The following is a 24,439-nucleotide window of genomic DNA, read 5'->3' on the forward strand; positions in this document are numbered from 1 at the left end:
CCATCACTAATTGTACTCACTGACATGATACCATGTCACATATATGTAACAATCCCTATTCTCTAAATTTTTATTGAATTTTATCATATTTTTAGTACATTGAAAAGTATGCCTTTTAGACATATGTCAGTGAAATATGTAATGACTTTAGAAGTTTCTGGAAAGGTATTCTATGCACTTTCCACTGAAGATGCATCTATTGCTTCAGAAACTAGTCTTAAGTTGCAAAAACTCAAGCTTGTTTTCCCACGTGCCCTTTTGAACTACAATGCTAATACCTCTGCTTTGTACTCGATTCCTAACTCCACTGGTGGAAACTGGAAATGACCAAAATGCTGGGCTTTTTAAAAAAAAGATTTTATTTATTTGTTCATGAGAGAGACACAGAGAAGCAGAGACATAGGCAGAGAGAGAAGCAGGCTCCCTGCAGGGAGCCTGATGCGGGACTCGATCCCAGGACCCCAGGATCACAACCTGAGCCAAAGACAGACAACCACTGAGCCAGCCAGGTACCCCAACCAAAAATGCTTCAGCCATGTCTAATGGATTGCAAAATTAAACTGGAGAGTTTAAATTCTCTAGGATGGGGTTTCTCATGATGTGGGATGAACCACTTCCAACAGCCTCACCAAGAATGCCTATTACAAATGCAAATTTCTGGACAAAAGCCCACATCTACTAAATTAAAACTGTTAGAGGTGATCAGGAAATATGTACTTTAAAGTATACTTCCTGAGTGATTTTTATACATTCATGTTTGAGCACCAAAAAGTTTGTTGCTTTTTTCTTTTTAAAATCAAAAAGTCACCAGGGGGCACCTGGATGGCTCAGCTGGTTGGGCATCTGACTCTCGATTTCAGTTCAGGTCAGGATCTCAGGGTCATGAGTTCGAGCCTTGTGTCAAGCTCTGCTCTTACCATGGAGTCTGCTTGAGAGTCTTTCTCTCCCTCTGCCCCATCTCCCCACCTCTCTCTCTCTCAAATAAAATCTTAAACAAATAAATAAAATCAAACTATGATCATGAAAGGAAAGTTGTCATAAGTGCCAAAAAAATTAAAAACCACTAATACTTGTGCTGGTTAAAATTCAAGAGTATGGTCACCGAATTTACTTCTTTTCTATATTGCTACATTTCTGGCAGATGTTTTACTGAAAATTAACTACTTGGTAATATTTGTAAAAATGATCTGAGAAGGGCAGTAAAAGTATAATTCAAAGGTCAATGCCATATTGAGACAATGGATTGCTTTTTTATGTCCAAGTAAGATTAAATACATTTTTAGAAATACTTGGCAAAATTATCAAATATGTATTGTGCTATATCATGACTATCAATTCTAATAATTAAATGGGGGAAAAAGCAGAAATTTTAAAACAAGCAAAAAGCTTTTTTTCTTTTACAAAAAATGAGGATTACTTCCCTTGAATGAACCAACATGTACAATTTTTTCATTATGATCATAAAAACTAAACTACATTCTGAAAACGTAAGTTACCTCAGAATGTTTTACCAAAGCTTCTAAGCAGAACATTTCCACTGTAGCTGAAGGAACTTCTCCAAAACTTTCAGCATAAGGAAGTCCATTTCCTCCAAAACACCATAAGCCACCCTGAAAGATAATTAAAATGTTTACTGAAAAGAGTGACTCTTATTTTTTGTTTGACAAAAAAAAAAAAAAAAATCCTTGAGCTATATACACAACATATTTTGGAAGCTGAAAGAGAACTAGTTATGCAAATTGTTGCTTACTAGAACAGAAAACATAAGGAATCATTTCTAGAAGAGGCTATCTTTATGTCTTTCTTACTTCTTTCCTCTGTATCCTCTTCTCTGAAAGTATGAAGACTAACACACAATTCTTTATCAAGTAAGAAAAGCCCAGTGTTGACCATAATGTTCTACTGTCAGATGATACTAGTGGAGTCTATTTGAAGTCTATTAATCAAAATAATAAAGAGAAAAGGCATTAATGGAAAAATTTTAAATGAAGATAACTGATAACAATGATCAGAGAGCTTTTAATTCTTCCTAACCCTGAAATTCAAGTTCATATGGAAGAATAAACAGAAGAGCTAAGAACAGCATGAGACAGTATGGCAATGTGAACTAGCTATAATAGTAAAATATAAGAATAAACTGGGAAAAGAAAATTTCAACTCTTAATCACAGATCAAATGGTAATGTCACTAAGTATACAAAAATCCCCTACAAATCATTGACAAAAATACCAACGATGCTATGGAAAAAAGAACAACAGTCATAAATAGAAAGTTCCTAGAAAAGGGAATCTATGACACAATGCTCAACAGTATTCCTAATGAGAGGCATGCACAGTAAACTATATGAGAAAACACAGCTCTCATCTATCAGAAGGGTACGGAAGCAGGCACTCCTATTGCTCTGCTACTTCTGTGAAGGACAAATCAGGGACACTGCAAGCCTCCGTGCCCTTCAACAATCCATAGAGACACGCACAGGCAAAGTGATACAGGTTCAGCTTTGTTCATTGCAGCATTGTTGTTAAGCACAAAAGACTGAAACTACCTACTGCCATCAACAGGAGGCTGGTTAAGTAATGATGGGACCACTGTACAATGGAATGCTCTATGAACATAAAATCTTTGAGTCTCCTCATATTTTGATATACATGAATCTCCAAGATGAACCCTTAAGTGAGAAAAAGGGGCAGAAGAATGTATTGTATGCTACCATTTGTGTAAGAATATGAAAAATTACATGAGTGTGTATGTGTGTATGTGTGCCCGCGCGTGCTGGGTGGGGGACATGAAAGGGATGGAGGGAAGACTTATTATTGTATCTACTTTAAAGCACTTCGTATTTAAATGAGGGGCACAACTGTGTGTATACAGGCCACCTGCTGGCAAAACAGCTCAACTACAAAGTAATGTTTTTCAAAAATGTGTCTAGAAAGCCCACTGTTTCCTATAGGAAATACAATCCAAAAGTTTCTGCATTTTGAGTTAACTTACAGGACCCACTGTTCAATGAACCTAGTAAACATTCAAAATGTTTGGCCATTCTGTAATATTTACTCATACTATCCTCTCTGATGTAACATTCTGTTTATCCAAGTTTAAGCATGCTTAGATCTTAAACATTTACGCCCTTTAAATAGAGGGCTGGGAAGGGCCTAACTCATTGAGAGTCACGCTCTCCTCTAGTAGGGAATAAGGGCAAACAGTGAACTGGTGGGCTCTGGGGGATGGGGAACTTTTCTTAAAGATCTCCCACCACAACCTACCTTCCCCAAATCCCTCTTACTTTACACCCTCAAATCATCTGACCTATTTCTAAGCTAAATGCTCCAAGAAAATAAAAGGAAGGAGGAAAAAAATTACCTAGGATTTTGTGTTTTTCTTGATAATTTCCTAAGTAGGATATAAGAATACAGTTCCAAATCCAACCTCATTGGCAAAGCTTCTAAGCTATTTATGAACTGGCAAATTGTGTGGTAGTAAAAAGCACAAGCAAAAAGGAATGAATAAAAGGTATGAACTCATGGTGTAGTCATATAGATCATATTCTAATTTGTAACATGAAAATAAACATACATAGCTTACTGTTTTATCACTAGATTAAGATAGAGCAAGGTTACATAAATTTGTAAAAATTTAAGAAACGCCACGCATCAAATTCCATATGTGCAACTAAAAAACAATTTCTTAAGGCTTAGAGAAATGCAGAGGAAAAGGAAGAAAGAATGATAATGTTAAAAACAGTAATAAAGGTAAGGTATAAAAATTAAAAGGCAATAATAATAATAATGCATAAAATAAAAAATCAACTAATAAAGTTACTGAAGAATTTATATCCATATTATATACTAATCATATGTGTAACAAAGCATTTTATGTAAAAATTTTTTATTATGATACCCAATGAGACATAACATTACTGTGGATTTATGTGATATTTTTCAAATGCATCTCAACAAGTTTATAACAGTCAAATTACTTAGTACCTAATGGATATTTTCCTACCATATAACCTAGACTCCAATTAAATAATATCTGTAGAGTTACTTCCATTTTTGTCTGTGATACAAAAATACTTTAATTCATAATAGAAATATGCCAGTTATTACTTAGTATGTGTAAGTTTGTGCGCAGCTGGTTCTTGTAACAATGTCATAATTCATTCATTCATTATTCCATAAATATTTATTGAGAACATATTGTGTGGGAGGCTGTATTTGGTACTGTGGAGATTATTATAGACTACTGAAGAGAGAAGATTAAGTAATCAAACAAATAAATACATAGCATAATTACACAATGGGATAAATGCCATAAAGGGCAATAAATGCAATAAACATTTGAGATAAAGAGGAAGGTCTCTATGAGGAGTTGACAAACTGAGAGATGAAGGATGAAGAGGCAGCTATATGACAAGTTAGTAGCAGAGAATCCCAGGCAGAGAGAACATGAGTAGATAAATACTTAGCAAGTTCAAGGAATGGAGAACATGAGTAGATAAATACTTAGCAAGTTCACTATGGCTGGAGCATAGTGAGCATGAGGGAGGGGATACTCAGAAAAGCAGCGAAGATACAGATTCAGGTAAGCTGAAGCCAAGGGCTGCTAAGGAATGTGACATCTGAAAATTATTATCTGCTCTTCTAGAAACACTTAGAAATAAGCTGTTTGCTTTCTCTGTTACTTACACTGATGAGCAGATTTATTCACAACCAAAGTTGAGGGGAGGGTAGGTGTGGGGAGTTTGCAGATGACAATAATGGGTTCATTCCAACAAAGAATCAATGCACAGCTGTGCATCATGGAGAACTGCAGGAGCATGGAAACCTGTCCAACCATGTGAAAGCAAGCTTCACAGTTTCCTGTTTTGTGTAAACATCTTTGTAGTTTTCCAAACCCTCTGTCATTAAAAAAATCTCCCATCCTTAAACCAAGTCAGTGTCTTTCTCTCAATCATAATCATTGCTATGCTTATCCAGATCAGTGTTAGAAGTGTCTTGATGCAAGGACTTCAGACCCTAATGGTTAAAGCGATTTCAGAGACTCTGAAACTACAGGGGCAAATGATAATACTAAAATGGCAGAATTTTAGCTGGACTGTCCTTAAGCCAAGACCACAAAAGCTTTGTGATGGGAAATCATTTCAATGCACTATATCAACTGTTTCCTTGACTCCAGGCAGCTTGTCATGTTAGATGAAAAATAAAGCACAATCTAAAATTTTCAAATGTTCTGCAGGGTCACAGACACCTGAGGTCCTCTAAGAAAGGTAGAAACTAGGGACAAGCTGACTGATTGGAAGCATCTAGATGGTAATAGAGACTGAAAGCTGGATCCTGACACCAAAGAAGGAATGATCTTGATGGTAACATCTGGGATGGTGGCAGGCCAAGGGTCACTCACAAAGCTAGAAAGTGATTTTGCTCTTTCTAACCCAGTTATCCCAATGACAGAAGGAACAAGAGGAGGGAAGGCAGATCATGCCAGGGTGGGTGGGGAGCAGGGGGTACAGAGAGTTTTGATACTGCTTTTTTTTTTTTTTTTTAAGATTTTATTTATTTTTTCATGAGACAGAGAGAGAGAGAGAGAGAGGGGCAGAGACACAGGCAGAGGGAGAAGCAGGCTCCATGCAGGGAGCTCGACATGGGACTTGATACCTGGTCTCCTGGATCACATGCCCTGGGCTGAAGGTGGTGCTAAACTGCTGAGCCACCCGGGCTGCCCAATACTGCTTCTAATTGCAGGTCCCTTTGTTTTAAAATTTGTGTAAATCTCTGGTATTTCTATATGAAAAACTTACAACCTCAGAACTCTGCAATTTGTGCAAACCAACTGGGCTCAGAAACAGTGTTCATTCTAAAACAGGAATTGCCAATCCAGGGTCATCTTTAAATGCCTGAAGTAGACAGAATTCAGGTTACAGAGGGCATATACTTGATGAGAAAATGTTACGTCTTTATCTTCCTGACATCTAACAGAAATTCTGCATTGCTTTCAATTATAAACACAGACAATAAACCATAGTAACAGTAGCAATCTATGTAACTCTATCAGTATAGATGTGGGACCCAGGAAATTTAACAAAAATCCCCTACCCCTGGACAAGCAGAGCAGGACTAACTCCATTTTGTGCTACACCTGCCACCTCCTGTATGACCCCCACATGACCTGCTTATTGCTTAAGGCGCTGCCCCACCCTAGTCAAACTGCTGGGCACACCCTAATTGGAAATCGGCTCATAACAACGTAACCCTGCTTTGTGCCCACCAAAACTGCTTGCCAATTCTGACCAAAGTAATAGGCCAGCTCAAATGGATACTATAGAGTAAAATGTAATTCAATTGGCCACCTGCGTGTGGACCGACATGACTGTGCAACTTTCTGTGTATCCCATGGGCCACTGGCCCCTATAAAGCTGCTACGCCTCTTAGTCTCGGGGTCCAAGTCCCTGCTCCACTGTGTCAGGTATACTTGGACCCAAGCTCGAGCTTGTAAATAAACCCTCGTGTGTTTGCATCGGTGTTGGCTCCTTGGTGGTTTCTCGGATTCGCAATCTTGGGCACAACAATAGAAAGTGCAGATATTTTCCTATCACATCTCATTTGCTGCAGCTTTTTGAAAATAACATTAGGATCATTATTCCTTTGAAGACCTACTGCTGGTGGTCCTGGTACTGGTGGCCCAGAATTGACACTGCTATCCAGTGTCCACTCACCAGCAGTTATTTGAGACCCATACATGGACAGACTAGTCATCAGTTTAGCACTCTTATTCAGCCAAGCCACAACAGCATGCACACTGATTTCTTTAAAAAGCCTAATTTACACTTTGAATTGATCCGTACAAAACTGAAAATTTCCCCAACTGTCCACTGAAAAGGTCTAAGAGCAACACCAGTAGCAAAGAGCAAGCTTATACCCAAAAGTTGGTTTCTAACAACCACTGGTCCTAGGAGGAACCAGGGCTTCCTAAAGATTCAGCTGACACCAGAGCTGGAGCAGAGAAAGTTTAAGATGAGCATGGAACATTTTCTAATGCCAGAAAATAAGGAGGTACTCAAAAAATAATGGAGACAACTCCAAAACACATGAGAGGCAACCTGAAGGGGTTCCCACACCAAATCTGAAGACACTATGAATAACAGTAGTACTGGTTATAATCTAGGGAATAAAACAATAATCCATGAGCCCCTAGTCCATGGATCAGGTAGGAAGGAAGGAAGGAAGGAAGAAGGAAAGTTTTTCCTTAACAGTATATAGAAGTAAAGAGGGAGTATCAGAGTTGAGGGTGAGAGATCACCATTTTGCAACCATCCAAGAATAACCATTATCAGGCACAATTCATTTGAAGGATACTGAAACTATTGGCTGACAGTTTGAAGAGGACAGCCTAACAGTCTCAAACATCCCCTCCTCCCTCAGATCCTATAATCATTACAAACAAAACATATTAACGTTAAAGCAGAGAAAAGGGGGCACCTGGGTGGCTTCGTGGGTTAAGCATCTGCCTTCAGCACAGGTCATGATCCTGGGGTCCTGGGATCAAGTCCCACATTGGGCTCCCTGGTCTGAGGGGCCTACTTCTCCCTCTCCCTCTGCCTGCTGCTCCCCCTCCTTGGGCGTGCTCTCTGTCAAATAAATAAATAAAATCTTTAAAAAACAAAACAAAACAGAGAAACCTGGCAAGTTAGCATCAGCAATAAGGGGACCAACTGGCATCATGTGCTTCTGGATGCAGCACACTGGGAAGGACATAAATCACCTACTTTGTGTTCATGTGATAAATGCGAAAGCTGAATCTAATCCTGAGGACACATGAGATAAACTAAACTAAAGACATTCTGCAAACTGCTACTCTGTATTCTTCAAAAATGTTAATGACATGAAGGTTGAGAAAAGCTGAAGCATTGTTCTAGATAAAACCAAATGCAATGACCACCAAATCCAAGGGTTTCTTCCTAGACCTGGATCAGATTTACAAAAAAACAAAAAACCCCACAAAAAAAAACAAGCGGGGCAGCCCAGATGGTTCCGCAGTTTAGCGCTGCCTTCAGCCCAAGGTGTAATCTTGGGGTCCCTGATTGAGTCCTGCATCGGGCTCCCTGCATGGAGTCTGCTTCTCCCTTTGCCTGTGTCTCTTGTGAATAAACAAATAAAATCTTAAAAAAAAAAAAAATAAACAAACAAAAACAAAACAATAAGCTGCCATAAAAGAATTACTGGAATACTTGGCAAAATTCAAACATGGAGTCTATATTAGATAACAGTAGTCTACCAATGTTAATTTTCTGAGTTTGATACCTGTACTGTGGTCATAGCTCAGAATGTCCATGTTGTCAGGAAATACACACTTAAGTCTTTAGAGTTAATAAGATGTCATTTCTACATCCGACTCTGAAATGGTTCATGGAGGAAAATAGTAAATGTGTGTAAGAGACATATAAAATATATCTATAGAGACGGGGAGTAAGTGGGAGATCAGAAAACAATGGGACAAAATTTTAATAACTGGTGAATCTTAGGGAAGTGTATTACTTCTGCAATTCTTGAAGTTTAAAATTATTTCAAAATAAGTTAAAATATTTTAAAAGAAACTCTAACTTTCCTTTTTAAATGTATTATTTAATGCATTAATAAGAACCGTATGTATTATACCACAAAAATTATTTTTGATAACAGTATTTCACTATAATTGGTTTCCTTTGTAATCCTATGTATTGTGTTTTATGCATCTAGAAATGAGTTCACAGACTTTACTAAACATCAAAGGGGGTCCATGGTATACAAAGGTTAAGAAGCCCTGCTCTAAAACCAAACAGCTGTGTAGATTATCTGCTGAGGCTAAGTAACCTCCTGAGCAGGTAGTTTTGTAAAGAAGCAGCATATTGCCTCTTGAATGGTGCCCAGAGACTGTCACAAGGCAGCTTTGGCAGATCTCTAAAAACCAGAAGGACACCCCTCCTATCTCTTCACTCCCAACTTCTTGGTAAGTAAAAAATCTGAGAAGCCTGACTAAATAGCAGGAGAGGGGAAAAGAGGTGAGGGTGGGGAGATGAGAACAAGAACAACTAAGATGGAGTTGCTTATTGTCTGATGAGATGGGGCCTCAGAACTGAAACTAAATGTTTTTTTTCTTTAATGTTAAAGATGTGCTACTTTTTGTTTTATTCTGTTTTTTTTTTTTTTTTTTTTTTAGATTTTATCTATGTATTCATGAAAGACACAGAGAGAGAGGCAGAGACATAGGTAGAAGGAGAAGCAGGCTCTATGCAGGAAGCCCAATGTGGGACTCAATCCTGGGACTCCAGGATCACGCCCTGGGCCAAAGGCAGACACTCAACCACTGAAACACCCAGGCATCCCCTTTTTGTTTGTTTGTTTTTTAAAGCATTCATCTCCTTGGTTAGGTTTATTCCCAGGTATCTTACTGGTTTTAGTATTACTGTAAATGGGATTGACTCTTTAATTTCTCTTTCTTCTACTTCATTATTGTGAATAGAAATGCAACAGATTTTTCTATGCATTGATTTTGCATCCTGCAACTTTAATGAATTCATGTATCAGTTCTAGCAATTTTTTTGGTGGAGAATTTTGGGTTTTCCATATAGAATATCAATGTCATTTGCAAATAGTGAAAGTTCTACTTCTTCCTTGCTGAATAAACCTAACTAAAGAGGTGAAAGACCTATACTCTGAAAACTATAAAACACTAATGAAAGAAACTGTGAAGAGGACATAAAGAAATGAAAAGACATTCCATGCCTAAGGATTAGAAGAACAAATGTTGTTAAAATGTCTATATTACCCAAAGTGATCTACACACTTACTGCAATCCCTATCAAAATACCAACAGCATTTCTCACAGAGCTAGAACAAACAATCCTAAAATTTGTATGGAATGACAAAAGACCTTCAAGTAGCCAAAGCAACCTTGAAAAAAGAAAAGCAAAGCCAAAGGGAATACAATTCTGGATTTCAAGTTATATTATAAAGCTGTACAGTGATCTAGACAGTATGGTACTGGCACAAAAAATAAATACATAGATCAATGGATCAGAATAGAAAACCCAAAAATGAACCCACAACTATATAATCATTAATCTTCAATAAAGCAAAAAAGAATATCCAACGGGAAAGAGTCTCTTCAACAAATGGTGTTGGGGAGAGCAACATGCAAAAGAATGAAACTAGGCTACTTTCTTATACCACAAACAAAAATAAATTCAAAATAGGTTAAAAGAACTAGATGTAAGACATGAAACCATTAAGATTCTAAAGCAGAACACAGGCAGTAACTCTGACACTGGCCATAACAACTTCTTACTATATGTCTGCTGAGGCAAGGCAAACAAAAGCAAAAATAAACTATTGGGACTTCATCAAAATAAAAACCTTCTGCACAGCAAAGGAAACAATCAACAAAACTAAAAGGCAACCTACAAAACAGGAGAAGATATTTGCAAATGATATATCTGATAAAGGGCTACTATCCAAAATATAAAGACTTATGAAACTCAACACCTAAAAAAGAAATAATCCAATTAAAATGGGCAAAAAACATGAATAGACATTTTCCCAAAGAATACATACAAATGGCCAACAGATTCATGAAAACATGCTCAATATCACTCATCAGGGAAATGTAACTCAAAACTACAATGAGGTATCACCTCACACCTGTCAAAGGGGCCAAAATCAACAACACAAGAAACAGGTGTTGGAGAGGATGGAGAGAAAGGGGAACCCTCCTGCACTGTTACTGGGAATGCAAACTGGTGCAGCTACTCTGGAGAACAGTATATAGGCGGCTCCTCAAAAAGTTAAAGCTAGAACTATTCTATGATCTAGCAATTGCACTAGGCATTTACCCAAAGAATACAAAATACTAATTCAAAGGGATATATGTACCTCAATGTTTACAGCAGCCTTAACTACAATAGCCAAACTATGGAACAGCTCACGTGTCCATCAACTGATGAATAAAAAAAATGTGGGCTGTAGACACGAATATTATTCAGCCTTCCAAAAGGATGAGATCTCGGGGCACCTGGGTGGCTCAGTGGTTGAGCATCTGCCTTTAGCTCAGGTTGTGATCACAGGGTCCTGGGATTGAGTCCTGCATCGGGCTCCCCAAAGGCAGCCTGCTTCTGCCTATGTCTCTGCTTCTCTCTGTGTCTTTCGTGAATAAATAAAATCTTTAAAAAAATATGAGATCTTGCCATTTGCAACTATGTAAATGGAGCTAGAGAGTATAATGCTAAGCAAAATAAGTCAGAGAAAGACAAATAGTATATGATCTCACTCATAAATAGAATTTAAGAAACAAAATAAACAAAGGGAAAGAAAAAAAGAGAGGTAAACTAAGAAATAGACTCTTAATTCTAGAGCACACACTGATGGTTACCATAGGGAAGGTGGGAGGTGGGGTTGCAGGAAATAGGTGATGGGGATTAAGGAGTGCACTCATAATGAGCACTGGGTGATGCATGGAAGTGCTGAATCACTATATTTTACACCTGAAACTAATATTATACTGTATAATAACTAACTGGAATTTAAATAAAAACTTTTTTAAAAGTGTTCAGGGGATCCCTGGGTGGCTCAGCAGTTTAGCACCTGCCTTTGGCCCAGGGCATGGTCCTGGAGTTCCAGGATCGAGTCCCACGTCAGGCTCCCTGCATGGAGCCTGCTTCTCCCTCTGCCTGTGTCTCTCTCTCTCTCTCTTTTCTCATGAATAAATAAAATCTTTTTTTTAAAAAGTGTTCATCTAAGAGATTATTTTGAACAGTATGGGAAAATTGAAGTGATTGAGATCATGACTGACCGAGGCAGTGGCAAAAAGAGAGGTTTCGCTTTTGTGACCTTTGATGACCACGACTCTGTAGACAAGATTGTCATTCAAAAATACCATACTGTGAATGGCCACAACTGTGAAGTAAGGAAAGCCCTATCGAAGTAAGAGATGGCTAGTGCTTCGTCCAGCCAAAGAGGCCGAAGTGGTTCTGGAAACTTTGGTGGTGGTCGTGGAGGTGGTTTTGGTGGGAATGACAACTTTGGTCGTGGAGGGAACTTCAGTGGTCGAGGTGGCTTCGGTGGCAGTCGAGGTGGTGGTGGATACGGTGGCAGTGGGGATGGCTATAACGGATTTGGTAATGACGGAAGCAACTTTGGAGGTGGTGGAAGCTATAACGATTTTGGCAATTACAACAATCAATCCTCAAATTTTGGACCCATGAAAGGAGAAAATTTTGGAGGCAGAAGCTCTGGCCCCTATGGTGGTGGAGGCCAATACTTTGCCAAACCATGAAACCAAGGTGATTATGGCGGTTCCAGCAGCAGCAGCAGCTATGGCAGTGGCAGAAGGTTTTAATTACTGCCAGGAAACAAAGCTTAGCAGGAGAGGAGAGCCAGAGAAGTGACAGGGAAGCTACAGGTTACAACAGATTTGTGAACTCAGCCAAGCACAGTGGTGGCAGGGCCTAGCTACTACAAAGAAGACATGTTTTAGACAATACTCATGTGTATGGGCAAAAAACTCGAGGACTGTATTTGTGTCTAATTGTATAACAGGTTATTTTAGTTTCTGTTCTGTGGAAAGTGTAAAGCATTCCAACAAAGGGTTTTAATGTAGATTTTTTTTTGCACCCATGCTGTTGATTGCTAAATGTAATAGTCTGATCATGACGCTGAATAAATGTGTCTTTTTTTAAATGTGCTGTGTAAAGTTAGTCTACTCTGAAGCCATCTTGGTAAACTACCCCAACAGTGTGAAGTTAGAATTCCTTCAGGGTGATGCCAGGTTCCACTCGAAATTTATTTGCAACCTGCTTGGGCACAGAAGCCATTGTCTCCACAAACCTTGGTATGGTTGAACTGACAGTTAATGTGTTGTGACCTGGAGTTCACCATTAAAAGGGTCACCCAAGCAAAGTCCTGGAGTTTATTTGGTTATTATGATTGTTGGTACATCCTATGCAATATATCTAAATTGAACTATGGTATCAGATAAAATTATAGATGGGATTAAAGCTTGTGTATTGTCCATTATCATGTGTAATCAATAAACGATTTACTATTCTCTTGAAAAAATAAAAATAAAAAAATTAAAAAAAGTGTTCAGAGGACAGGGAGTCAAGTCATGGTGAAAAAAGAATCTTCCAACTGAAAAATCAAAAGTACTTCATTAAAGCCAAAGCATTCATTTTTTTTTAAGTACCAGAAACAATTTCCTTCTGAAATTTCTGCTTAAAGGATAGATCTATGTGTGTATGTGGTCTGCCCAGTAGAATGGAGATGTTTTGAGTCAGAATCAGTTTCATCATTTCCACCATGATCTATGATACCTAAATATACTGAATTGGAATAATGTCAAGTCAATGCAATTAAAAGGTCATATGAATTACTTTTTCAGACATCACTATGTTTAGGAGAATAAGCCAACTGAGGGCACCTGGGTGGTCCAAGTCAGTTAAGCATCTGCCTTTGGCTCAGGTCATGCATGATCTCAGGGTCCTGGGATGGAGTTCTGAGCTGAGCTTCCTGCTCAGTGGGGAGTCTGCTTCTTCTCCCTCTGCTCCTCCCCCTGCTCCCTTTCCCTCTCTCTCAAATAAATAAAATCTTAAAAAATAAATAAAAATAAGCCAACTGAGATGTGTGGGACATCTCAGGTGGCAGGAAACCCACAGCCTCTCCAAGGTAGTAAATGTTAAAACATGCACACATAGTATATGTTAATTATGAACACACATACATGTACACACACACACACACAACCCCCAGGGTCCATGCAGACTAAGATATTCTTTAAGCTGCTGAGGCCATGACTTCTCGGCAGAAAAGAGGTAGCATAGTCTATTAAACCACTTTCTCTCGCTTGACTTAGCAAAATGTTTAAAAATGCTGTAGATGATATAACACTATAAAAGTTAGGGGGATGACAACTAAATAGTAATAAGCAAAAGAAAATCGATTGTACTGAAAAAGAAAAACATCAGGCCAGGTGCCAGGAGCTCTGGCATTGGAACAAGGAGAGAAGTAAGTGAGTGACAGCAGGGGGTACAGAAGTCAGTGGGATGCCTATGGCAGAGAACAGGGAGGCATTTCCATCCCACTGTGCCCACTGCTCTGTTGATAAACAATCTGGTCCTGGCCAAGATGAAACTATCAGAAGTTGGACAAGACCTGCTGAAAGTAAGGCTATACTCTCTGGCTCCCAGGTGAAAAGGGAAGGATATAGATAAATTACTCAGAATGACAGGTGCATGGTCTTCAGGACACCAGCAGGACAAGCAACAAAAGAAAAAAATGCATACACTGGACTTCACAATTAAAAATGTTTGTGCTACAAAAGACACTATCCAAAAAGTGAAAAAACTTGCAGAATAGGAGAAATATTTGCAAATAATCTATCTGATAAGGAATTTATATCCAAAATATATAAAAATTTTTACAATAATAATAAGACAAGTAACCCAATTAAAAAATGGGCAAAGGATTTGAAGACACTTCTCAAAGAGGGTAAATAAATAACTAATAAGCACACAGAAGAGTGTTCAACATCATTAGTCATTAGGAAAAATGCAAATCAAAACCAGAATGAAGATGTTACTTCATACATAATGAGGTGGCTCATAATAAAAAAGATGGGTAACAAGTGTTGGCAAGTATGTGGAGAAATTGAAACCCTCATATGTTGCTAGTAGGAATGTGAAATGGTGCAGCTGCTGTGGAAAATATTTTGGAAGCCCTTCAAAAAGTTAAACACAGAGTTACCATATGACCCACTCCTAGGTACATATCCAAAAGAATTAAAACCATATACCCACACAAAAACTTGTACTCAGATATTCACAGCGGTATTATTCATAATAGCCAAGAAGTAGAAACAACCTAAATATCCATCAACTGATGAATGGATAAACAAAATGGCATCTATCCATACACTGGAATATTACTGGCCATAAAAAGGAAAGAAGTACCAATACATGCTACAACATGGATGAACCTTCAAAAGTCAGACACAAAAGGTAACATATTACTAACATATTAGATGGTACCCTTTATGTGAAATATCCAGAACAGGCTAATTCATAGAGAATGGGAATATAATAGTGGCACCAGTACTGGGGCAGGGGGAATAAAGAGCGACTGCTAATGGGTTCAAATTTCTTTTGGGGATGACAAAAATGTTCTGGAATTAATGGTGATGGTTGCACAAGTCTCTGAGTATATAAAAACCCAATAAATTATACATATTTATTTTTTAATTTTTTTAAGATTTTATTTATTTGAAAGAGAGAGTATGAGTGAGGAGATGGGTAGAGGGAGAAGTAGACTCCCTGCTAAACAGGGAACCCAATATGGGACTGAATACCAGGGCCCTAGGATCATGACCTGAGCCGAAGGCAGATGCTTAACCGAATGAGCCACCCAGGTGCCCAAATTATGCATTTTTAAATGGCAAATTTTATAAAATGTGAATTGTAGCTCAATAAAGCTGTTACTCTAAAAAAAGAAAACAGTTTAACTGGAAATATCATGATTTTTAAGAACATTTAAGAAACACAATTGCTCTGCTCTGTTACTTCGGTTGCTAGGGGTCTATCTTCATGTAGAACAATACAGAGTATACCCCTGAGGCCTTGGTCCTGGACTCTAATACTATTCTCCACTAAGAAGTACCAGGTCACCTTTGAGGAGCAACCAATTCATGTTGGAAGGTGGGAAGATTCAAGAAGGGCCAGAGACATCTTACCATCAGAAAACAAGGTATTTTTTGTAGCCACCTTGGGGACTGAATTAAAAGTGACAATAAGGTCAGCTGAAACAAAGAGCTCTAGTGGGCCAGGCAGTGGCATTCTGAGCATCAAAAAGAAAATTATGATGACAAGTCACTGGAGAGATTTCAAGGCATGGACCAAATGGGGAAATTATATAAAGTATAGTAGAGAAGTCATTATCTACTGATACGTTGTTAATTTGTCCCCTCCTGGCTCAAATGAGAAAAAGACAAATCATTAAATTGGCAAGAGAATATATGCTACTATAATTTGTTTTACTGATAAAATACTTTCCTCTGAGTAGATTATATGGTTGTTGTAGTAATAGTGACAGTAATTTGTTTTAATTTCTCTTAGAGACAGATATTTTATGAAGACAAAAAACTTGCTGAGATGATACTGCAAAAATAATGGATTTCAGTAACCGCCCTCGGGCAGGCTGGAGTTGGAGTAAATTTCGGATGCTGCATTCAGGATACTGTGCTCTGATTCACGTAGATGAAGCCTTCTGCTATGTATGCCAGTTATTTACATCTAGTGAATCAGCCTACAGCTAAAGCAGTGGAAGAAGGGGATGTAGGGGGAGAGAACATAAACTCCTCAATCAGGATGGTTCTCATGTGTGAAGAGAGTCTTACTGCAAAGGTGTTAAAGACCCTGAGTAGCACTTTGAGAGCTCTGACAAGATGGCACGTAAGCTGAGCATGCTGAACTGTGCCCTTCTGATCTGTGCTCAGTCTCCTTGTTTGCACACCATTTGCCACTACACAAACTTTACATCTGAATTTATACTCCCTATGTGACATAGAAATCCCAAACTAGGGAATTAATACCAAACTAGTCCAGTAAGAGTGAAACTCCTGATGTATCCAACAGAAGTAAACACAAAAACTGCTCTGCAAGGACCAATTTACAATCCAAGGTGCTCAGGACTCCCACAGAAAACAATCCATTTGGCTAAAGTCAAACTCACAGTAAAAATACTTCACCCATGTTAACCCACAATCTGAGAGTCAATGTCACCCCAAACAGTAATTAAGACCTCAATAAACTGAAATTGAAGACTCTGAAAGAGACTTTAAAATTATTTTTTAAATGACAGCAAGAACAGAGCCGAGATGAAAGAACAGGACAGCATGAGAAAGAGATGACAACAGCTGGGGAAGTGGTTACAGTGCAGATAGTGAGGCAAACAGACTCAAGCTGTATCTGAAGGGACAGCTTGCAGGAACTGTGGATTGGCTGAATGCAGAAGGAAGAAATCAACAGGAATTCCTATCCTTTAGCTTAAGAAAGTAGGTAGATGCCGTGCCATTTACTCAGATGGAAAGACTAAAGGAGAAGAACTTAGCAGAGGGAGAGGTGGGCTCAACATGCTGAGTCTGGGACAACGATTACCGATCTAAGCAGAGACACCACATCGGAGGCTGAATATTCAGATCTAGAGCTTGGGTTAGAATGTAAGATCAGAGACACTGCTTTAGGCATCAGTAGCATATAGTGATATTTAAAACCTTGTAAATTACTATCTATTCATTCTTCAAGATGTAACTTCAGAGTCACCTCCATGGTGCCTAACGTGACTTCTTAAGCAGAGTGAGGGCTCTCTATGACTCTGTTTACTTACCTCTCTCCACATAGTCCGTAACAATGCCTGGAACACAACCAAGAGTCAACATGTTTATTCTGTTCTCAGAAGGAAGACTATTCTAAGGTTCTAAGTGATAGGCCCTGGCACAATATCCTAGAAAGGGTGGGCAGGCACTCCAAAATATTTACTGAAAGAATAAATGAGCTAACCTTCTGAGCAGCTAGACTTTGACTGCTTTCACTCAGAGCCAAAGACGTAAAATACTGGATACACTCATCAAGCTCCGTTTGAGGTAAAGAAGCCAGCAACTGTCTGAGCTCTTCTTCAATGGAAGAATCCTGGAATAAAAGGAAAAGATATTATTCATAATTAAGCTCAACAAATGACTACAACAAAACCACCCAAAGAACCAAAGCCTTTAAAACAAAACAAGACAAAACAGGAGGGCAGAGATAAATTAGTACTTTTGGTCTTGAAAACTGTTGCCCACCCAGGTATATAGAGAATCACTTAATTTTGAGTTCTGTAATTGTTTCACAATTACAACTGCATTTACAATTCTTCTGTGTCTGCTACCTCATTCTGAAAGCCCTACTAAAAGTTTAGCTACTGATTCAAAATGACTACACTCTTTCTAAATAAATCTTGCTTCTAAAATCCAGAACTCATTTCTGATTTTCTCTAATAATTTATACCTAGCATATTCACTTTTCTATTTTTCAATAATTCATTGCAATTTTTCAGATTTTCATTTTCTAGGAAAGGTACCTAAGAAGCATACTCTAATACCTATTAGTGGTTAGTAATTAACATCTATGTGGAGTAATACTTTAATATCTACGTGTAGTGGTTAATAAAAACCTATGCAGAGTGACACATTAATATCTACATGTAATAGCTCTCTCAGGCCTTTCTGCATCCCAGAAAACACTCAGCAATATCTGGAGACAGTTTCGGTTGTTATGACTGAAGGGATGCTACTAGCATCCAGTGAGCAGAAATAGAGATGCTGCTAAGCACCCTATAATGTACAGAACAACCTTCAACAACAAAGAATTATCTGGCTCAACATGTCAGTAGTGTTGAGGTTGAGAAAAACTACATCAATATTAGAACAAGGGAAAAAAATATTAGAACAAGGGAGAAATTCTTCGATGTTGACTGGCTATGAAGTTACCCTCTTGTGTATAGAGACTCCCTATGCCCCAAAGGGGAAAATAACACCAGAGAAACAACATCTCCTGATAAATCAAGAAATCTTTGCATAGAAACTACAATTTCAGGTTAACATGTAGTTTACCAGATTGTGAAAAGTAACCAACAGACTGCTTTTTGAACTAAATTTACTTTACACCCAAAGTGAAGATGATATATTAATCTATTTTTCACTCACTGGATTATTTTTATTTACTTACTTCTTTTAAGGATGGCAAAGGAGGTGGTGGGAGAAAAAAGCGAAGATCACTCTCTTTGCTTCGTGCCAAACCAATAAGAGTTCTCAGATCACAGGCTTGAGCAATTATCCTATACTGGTAATCTATTGTAAAAGTATGTTGTCAGCGCCCAGATTAGCTTACAGATATCTCAAGAATTAAATGAACAATTTAATTTTTAAACCACAAGTTTGTGATTCAAAATTTCCCAAGTCTCTTTCCACAATTACAACTGCATTTACAATCCTCCTCAACATATATGTAGGCATATCTCACTCCAATTAACCTTTTTGGAGAACTGAACTTCAAATGTAAAAATTGATAGGTCAAAACCAATTTAACTTTTCCTTTTCTTTGTAATAATTCTAGTGTTTAAAAACTGTTTTGATCACTACTCAAGAAACCCGATGTCGCACTGAGATCTACTGTCCCTAGTATAGTGTAGTACTTTGCATCCCATGATGTCCATGAATAATCTAAGGTTCCAGATGCTGGTACTTTATTTTAGCCTTCACAATTTAACCATTCCAGCCTTTATGTATTGCTTTGAATGACTGTGTCTCCCTCCCACCACCAGATTCATATGTTGAAACCTAATTCTCAATGTCATGATATGTGGAGGTGGGAACCTTTGGGAGCCCCCATGACTGGGATTACTGCCCAGAGACTCAGAGGATCCCATGGCCCCTCTGCTACATGAGGACACAATGAAAAGCCAGTCATCTATGAGCCAGGAAACAGGTCCTCACAAGACACCAAGTCTGCTAGCACTATGATCTTGGATTCCTAGCCTATAGAACTATACGAAATAAATCTCTATTGTTTATAAGCCACCCAGTCTATGGTATTGTGTTATAGCAGCCCAAATAGACTAAGCTATGTATCAAAAACAAAACTGCAACCACTGAAGCAGACATCATTTTTAATAATGTCAGTTCATAACCTGAGTGAGTTCTTTAAGATAAAATGAGAGGGCAGCCCAGGTGGCTCAGCAGTTCAGCACTGCCTTCAGCCCAGGGAGTGATCCTAGAGACCTGGGATCGAGTCTCACGTCAGGCTACCTGTATGGAGCCTGCTTCTCCCTCTGCCTGTGTCTCTGCCTGTCTCTCATGAATAAACAAAATCTTTAAAAAAAAAAAAAAAAAAAAAAAAGATCAAATGGGGAACTTTGCCCAAATCTACATGCCTGGGCTCTAACTCTGATTTTTCTCATATAGTAACTCCAAAATGGAGTCCTGGAAGGCAGTTTTTTTGTTTGTTTGTTTGTTTGTTTGTTTGTTTTGAGAGAGAGTGAGTGAGCAGGTACATGAACAGGAGGAAAGTGCAGAGGGAGAAGCAGACTCTCCACTGAGCAGAGAGTCTGATGCGGGGCTCAATCCCAGGACCCTGAGATCACGACCTGGGCTGAAAGCAGACGCTTAACTGAGCCACCCAGCACCCAGAAGGTAGTTTTTTAAAATTTTTTTTCAGAAGGTAGATTTTTTTTAAGGATTTTTATTCATCTTCACTCACAGTAAGCAAGCTTAAAGGTTATATAATACATGTATGTTTTTATAATTATAGCCACCAGTCAACTTGTATGGAGACAGATCTTATTCTGATACTTTTCTCTGAAAATATTTCTTATTCACCCCTTTTTATAAGATAGTCATCTTAGTAATAAAGTATACTTTAGTCCCTGTACTATAATCAGAGTAGATCTAAATTCCTGTTCATGTACTTTTAGTGCAGAACTTGCGATTTTTAAATACAATTAAATATTTTAAATCTTCCTTTAAAAACAATATACACACAAATACTAATTATTAGTATTATATCCAAGTAGATTGTCAAAGTAAAAACAAGTCTCACTATACAGTACAGCAAGCAATTACAATATATTTTGTTAAATAGGAACCAAAAGAAAATGAAAATACAATATTAGGCTATAACTATCAGCACCAAGAGTTTATCTAAAGTAAACTCTATTCTGGTAGCAAGTTACACAAATATATCTTCCTCACTTTTGAGCCTGTTCTTACCAAACACATCTGGCTACCAGGCCAGTAGGTTTTCTACTTTCTATATCACTGGAGTTTCTTTTTAAAATTCTAATATTAAGACTTCCTGAATTATTTTCCTTCCATGACACCTCCTTTCCTTCCCTTTACATCAGAAATCAGAAGCGAGCTGGCAGTGCAGCAGATTCTTGGAGGGCCTCATTACCTTGCCAGTGATGGGTCTCTGACATTTCCTGCACAGCCTGCAATCGTGCTGCTCTATCACCCGACTGGCTCTTCCTCAGGAGCAACCACACAGCACATTCATGATCCTCTACATCAACTGTACTAAAGGTGTCTTTGCAAAAAGAAAAAAGAACAAGACATCGTAAACAGTGTGAATAGTTGAAGCAACATATTATCCTCCTACTTATTTAAGATAGTAATTTATCAGTTTCTACAATAAGAGACTGAAATCCATTTCCAGGTATTGATAATGACTGACAGGTTTGTTCTTAGTTCTGTCATATTGCTATATTTTTTATGTATGTTATTATATGCTTTTGTTTTATGTACTATGTTGCTTTCACAACATGGTCCTTTTTTTGTTGTTGCTTTTTCCCTAAAAATTTTTTTACTATGAAAAATATCGAACATATGGAAAAATTAAAAGAATAATACATTTATATGTTTATATTCTATTTAATAAATTTTATTATTTTTCCATATTTACTTAATCTGTATGTACATGTATTTTTCTAAACCACGTGAAAGGAAGTTGCAGACATAAGATTTGACCCTTTCTTAGTCATATCTGCCTCTCCTAAGAATAAGCCTGCATTCTCCTATATACTCACAATGCCATTATAACACCCAAGAATACTAATGAAAATCTCCTAATATCATCTAAAAATCAAGACTAACTTCATATTCAAATTTCTCCAAGTGTTCAAAAAATACCTTCAGAGTAGTTCTTTAAAATCAGGATTTGATTAAGTCTCTTTGGTATCTTTTAATTCTTGAAAATTTTCTCACCTTACTTTTTTATGATGTCAACTTTTTTTTTTTTATGTCAACTTTTTAAAGCGATCAAGTAAGCTCTTTCATAGCTAGCTCTACCTTGTTGATTTGTTTGATTATAAAATCTACATTATTGATGCGATATTCTCATTATGAGAAAGCATGGGAGTGATTTTCTAACAAATTTAAAATCTTAAAGCACTCATCAAGAGAAAAGGGTATACTTAGTCTCAATATTTATTCACAGCTATCTAGCAACAATACATCCATAAAGTGAGGGAAGAAAACTAAAATTGTCCAAGATATCAAAATTAAAATCACCCCAGAATTAAATATAGCCCAAGAGAATATCATTCAATTTTCATAGCTATAATAAATGGCAGTATAAGAAATGGGAAAAAAAGATCTGAAGCTGATCATGAAATGACTTTCAGATTATTGATAAAGATTCTACGTTAAATATTTGACACATACCAGCAAATGGGCCCCGCAGTATCTTGGCTGATGTTGCCAATAGGTTTCTTACTGCTTTGTGAAGCTCTTTTCTTGCCTGGTAGGTGATTCCTAAAATGATTACAAATTTAGATAAAACCAAGTATATACTCTTAATGCTATCCTCCACTACTTTAGAGAAAAAAAATGTAGAAACTCTAATTTTTTCAAAAAATATAAAATCGCATTTTTTTCTTTTAGTGTCACTATCAAAACAATTAAAACCACTATGTGAACACAGAGCTCTAGATCCCAAAGTAAGATTGCTCTCCAAGTCAGGAAAAGAGTAAAAAACTAAACGAAAACAAAAACACTAAGTTAAACTAACAAAATCCTCATATGCAACATACAATTAGCTACATTCAGGAAATTGTCCCTCAACAATAGCCCTTCTCAAACTGAAATTTGGAGATGCCCTACTATGGAGATGAAGCTTTGCCAAATGGATAAATTGTAAACTATAAAAATTATCTGTGTAATTGAAATTGTAACACATCGGGTAAGACAGTAAATATAAATAGGACAGATGGTGATATACACAGCTGTTTTTAGAAAAGGAAGAGTAGAACCTGTCCCACTGAGATAACATAATGTAGTAACAAGGGGAAGGTTATTTTGGCCAACAACGTAGGACCAGGCAGCTGTAAGTCAAAGGTAGTGACTCACCACGCTACCCATACCTTGATGAAAAGATATGCCTCTGCTCTAAAAGTTCATGTTCATCAAGCAACTGTCTGGTTACTAATTAGGTTTCCTTGTGACCTAAACACAGAGAAGAAGAATGTTCCGACTAGTAAAACCAGGTTTTCCAGCCTCTATGACAGACTTTTTCCCCTCTGTTAATAAGTTGGTATCCAGATTTATGAATCCATGTCATGATTTTAGTTGGCATGAATAAATCCCTTGAAGCAAAACTATGTCTAAGCTAAGTGACAAAATCATGTTTTTATACTCGCCAAATTGAGGGCCAGCCTCTAAATTGACCTCCACTAAAGTGTGGAATTCTAAGTTTAGACTAAAATAGTCAGCTAGTCTTCATATCACTAGGTTACAGGAGAGTCGCAAAACTGAATTAAATATGGAAGTCCAAAGTTTGGTCTTCAATGATTCTTTAGGAACTTGGTTCTCACAGGATTTGTTGACTCTTAAAATTAGCTGAACCTACCTTGTTAATATCATGTTTTAAATACTCATTTTAAAATTTAATAATTAGCTTCCATTTTTCACAGAAGTAGGATGACTTTACCATAAACTTACCATAATTCTCTCTTTTATCTAAAGAAACTGTTTGCAGATATATATAGGACTTCATTTTTTCTCTTTCTACTACTTGAGTATCTAATGTCAAAGACTTCTTCAGGGCCAGAATTTCATATGTAAGAAATAAAGAACCACTTAAAAAGAAACAAAAAAATCATCATAAATACATGATCTAACAGTAAGACAAGAGCCACTTTTTTTTTTTTTACATGACATAATAACAGAATTACATTGATTATGGAGCTCCTTAGATTACCAAGTATCACATAAACTGAATGGCTCAATCTGCACAATAGTTGAGGTCTTAAACCTATAGATTGAAATTAACATTTGCTACAAATGGTGAAAAAAGGTTAAAAGGCAGAATTTTCCAAAAAAGGATGGGAAAAATAAGTGCTTAGTAAACACTGAGTGAAATGTTTTTTGAATGGAAGTTTTATATACACTATCAATGTGCACCCCATAACAAACACAAATCTCCTCAGCATATACCCTAATGATTGAGCCAGTCTTTCTTATTAAGCTTTTTGTCATGGAATTTTTCATTCTTCTTATTGGGAAACATAATATACACACCATAATGTACATATAGCATATACCATATTTATATACATATGTATAAATGTATGCACACACTTTCCCTTTAATTAATAATAATAATTAGAATATCTAGACAAACATAGATCAGTACCCCAGAAGCCCACAGGGTGTCCCTTCTGATCCTGACCCAGTCTCTCATCTCTTTAGCTAATTATTACTTTGACTTTTATTACAATAATGTCCTTGTTTCTCTTTAGTTTGTCATCTATACATGCAACAACAGAGTTTAGTTTTGTCTGTCTCTGGACTTCATCAGAATGGAATCACAATGTAAATATTCTTTGCTCAG

General features: G+C 37.4%; 1 protein-coding gene across 2 annotated transcripts in view; it reads right to left on the reverse strand.

The window, feature by feature from the left end:
- Window positions 1-24,439, reverse strand: part of SERAC1 (serine active site containing 1) — a 51,348-nt gene that overhangs the window by 21,606 nt on the left and 5,303 nt on the right. For both annotated transcript variants that reach the window (XM_038526433.1, XM_038526434.1), the window contains 6 exons: window positions 23,548-23,684; window positions 22,273-22,362; window positions 21,005-21,136; window positions 18,782-18,903; window positions 17,576-17,704; window positions 1,497-1,610 (listed from right to left, as the gene is read on the reverse strand). In XM_038526433.1, coding sequence (XP_038382361.1) covers window positions 1,497-1,610; window positions 17,576-17,704; window positions 18,782-18,903; window positions 21,005-21,136; window positions 22,273-22,362; window positions 23,548-23,684 — 724 coding nt within the window. The remainder of the gene's footprint in view (window positions 1-1,496; window positions 1,611-17,575; window positions 17,705-18,781; window positions 18,904-21,004; window positions 21,137-22,272; window positions 22,363-23,547; window positions 23,685-24,439) is intronic.

Source organism: Canis lupus, chromosome 1, assembly GCF_011100685.1.
Source record: "Canis lupus familiaris isolate Mischka breed German Shepherd chromosome 1, alternate assembly UU_Cfam_GSD_1.0, whole genome shotgun sequence".
In the NCBI taxonomy this organism is placed as follows: domain Eukaryota; kingdom Metazoa; phylum Chordata; class Mammalia; order Carnivora; family Canidae; genus Canis; species Canis lupus.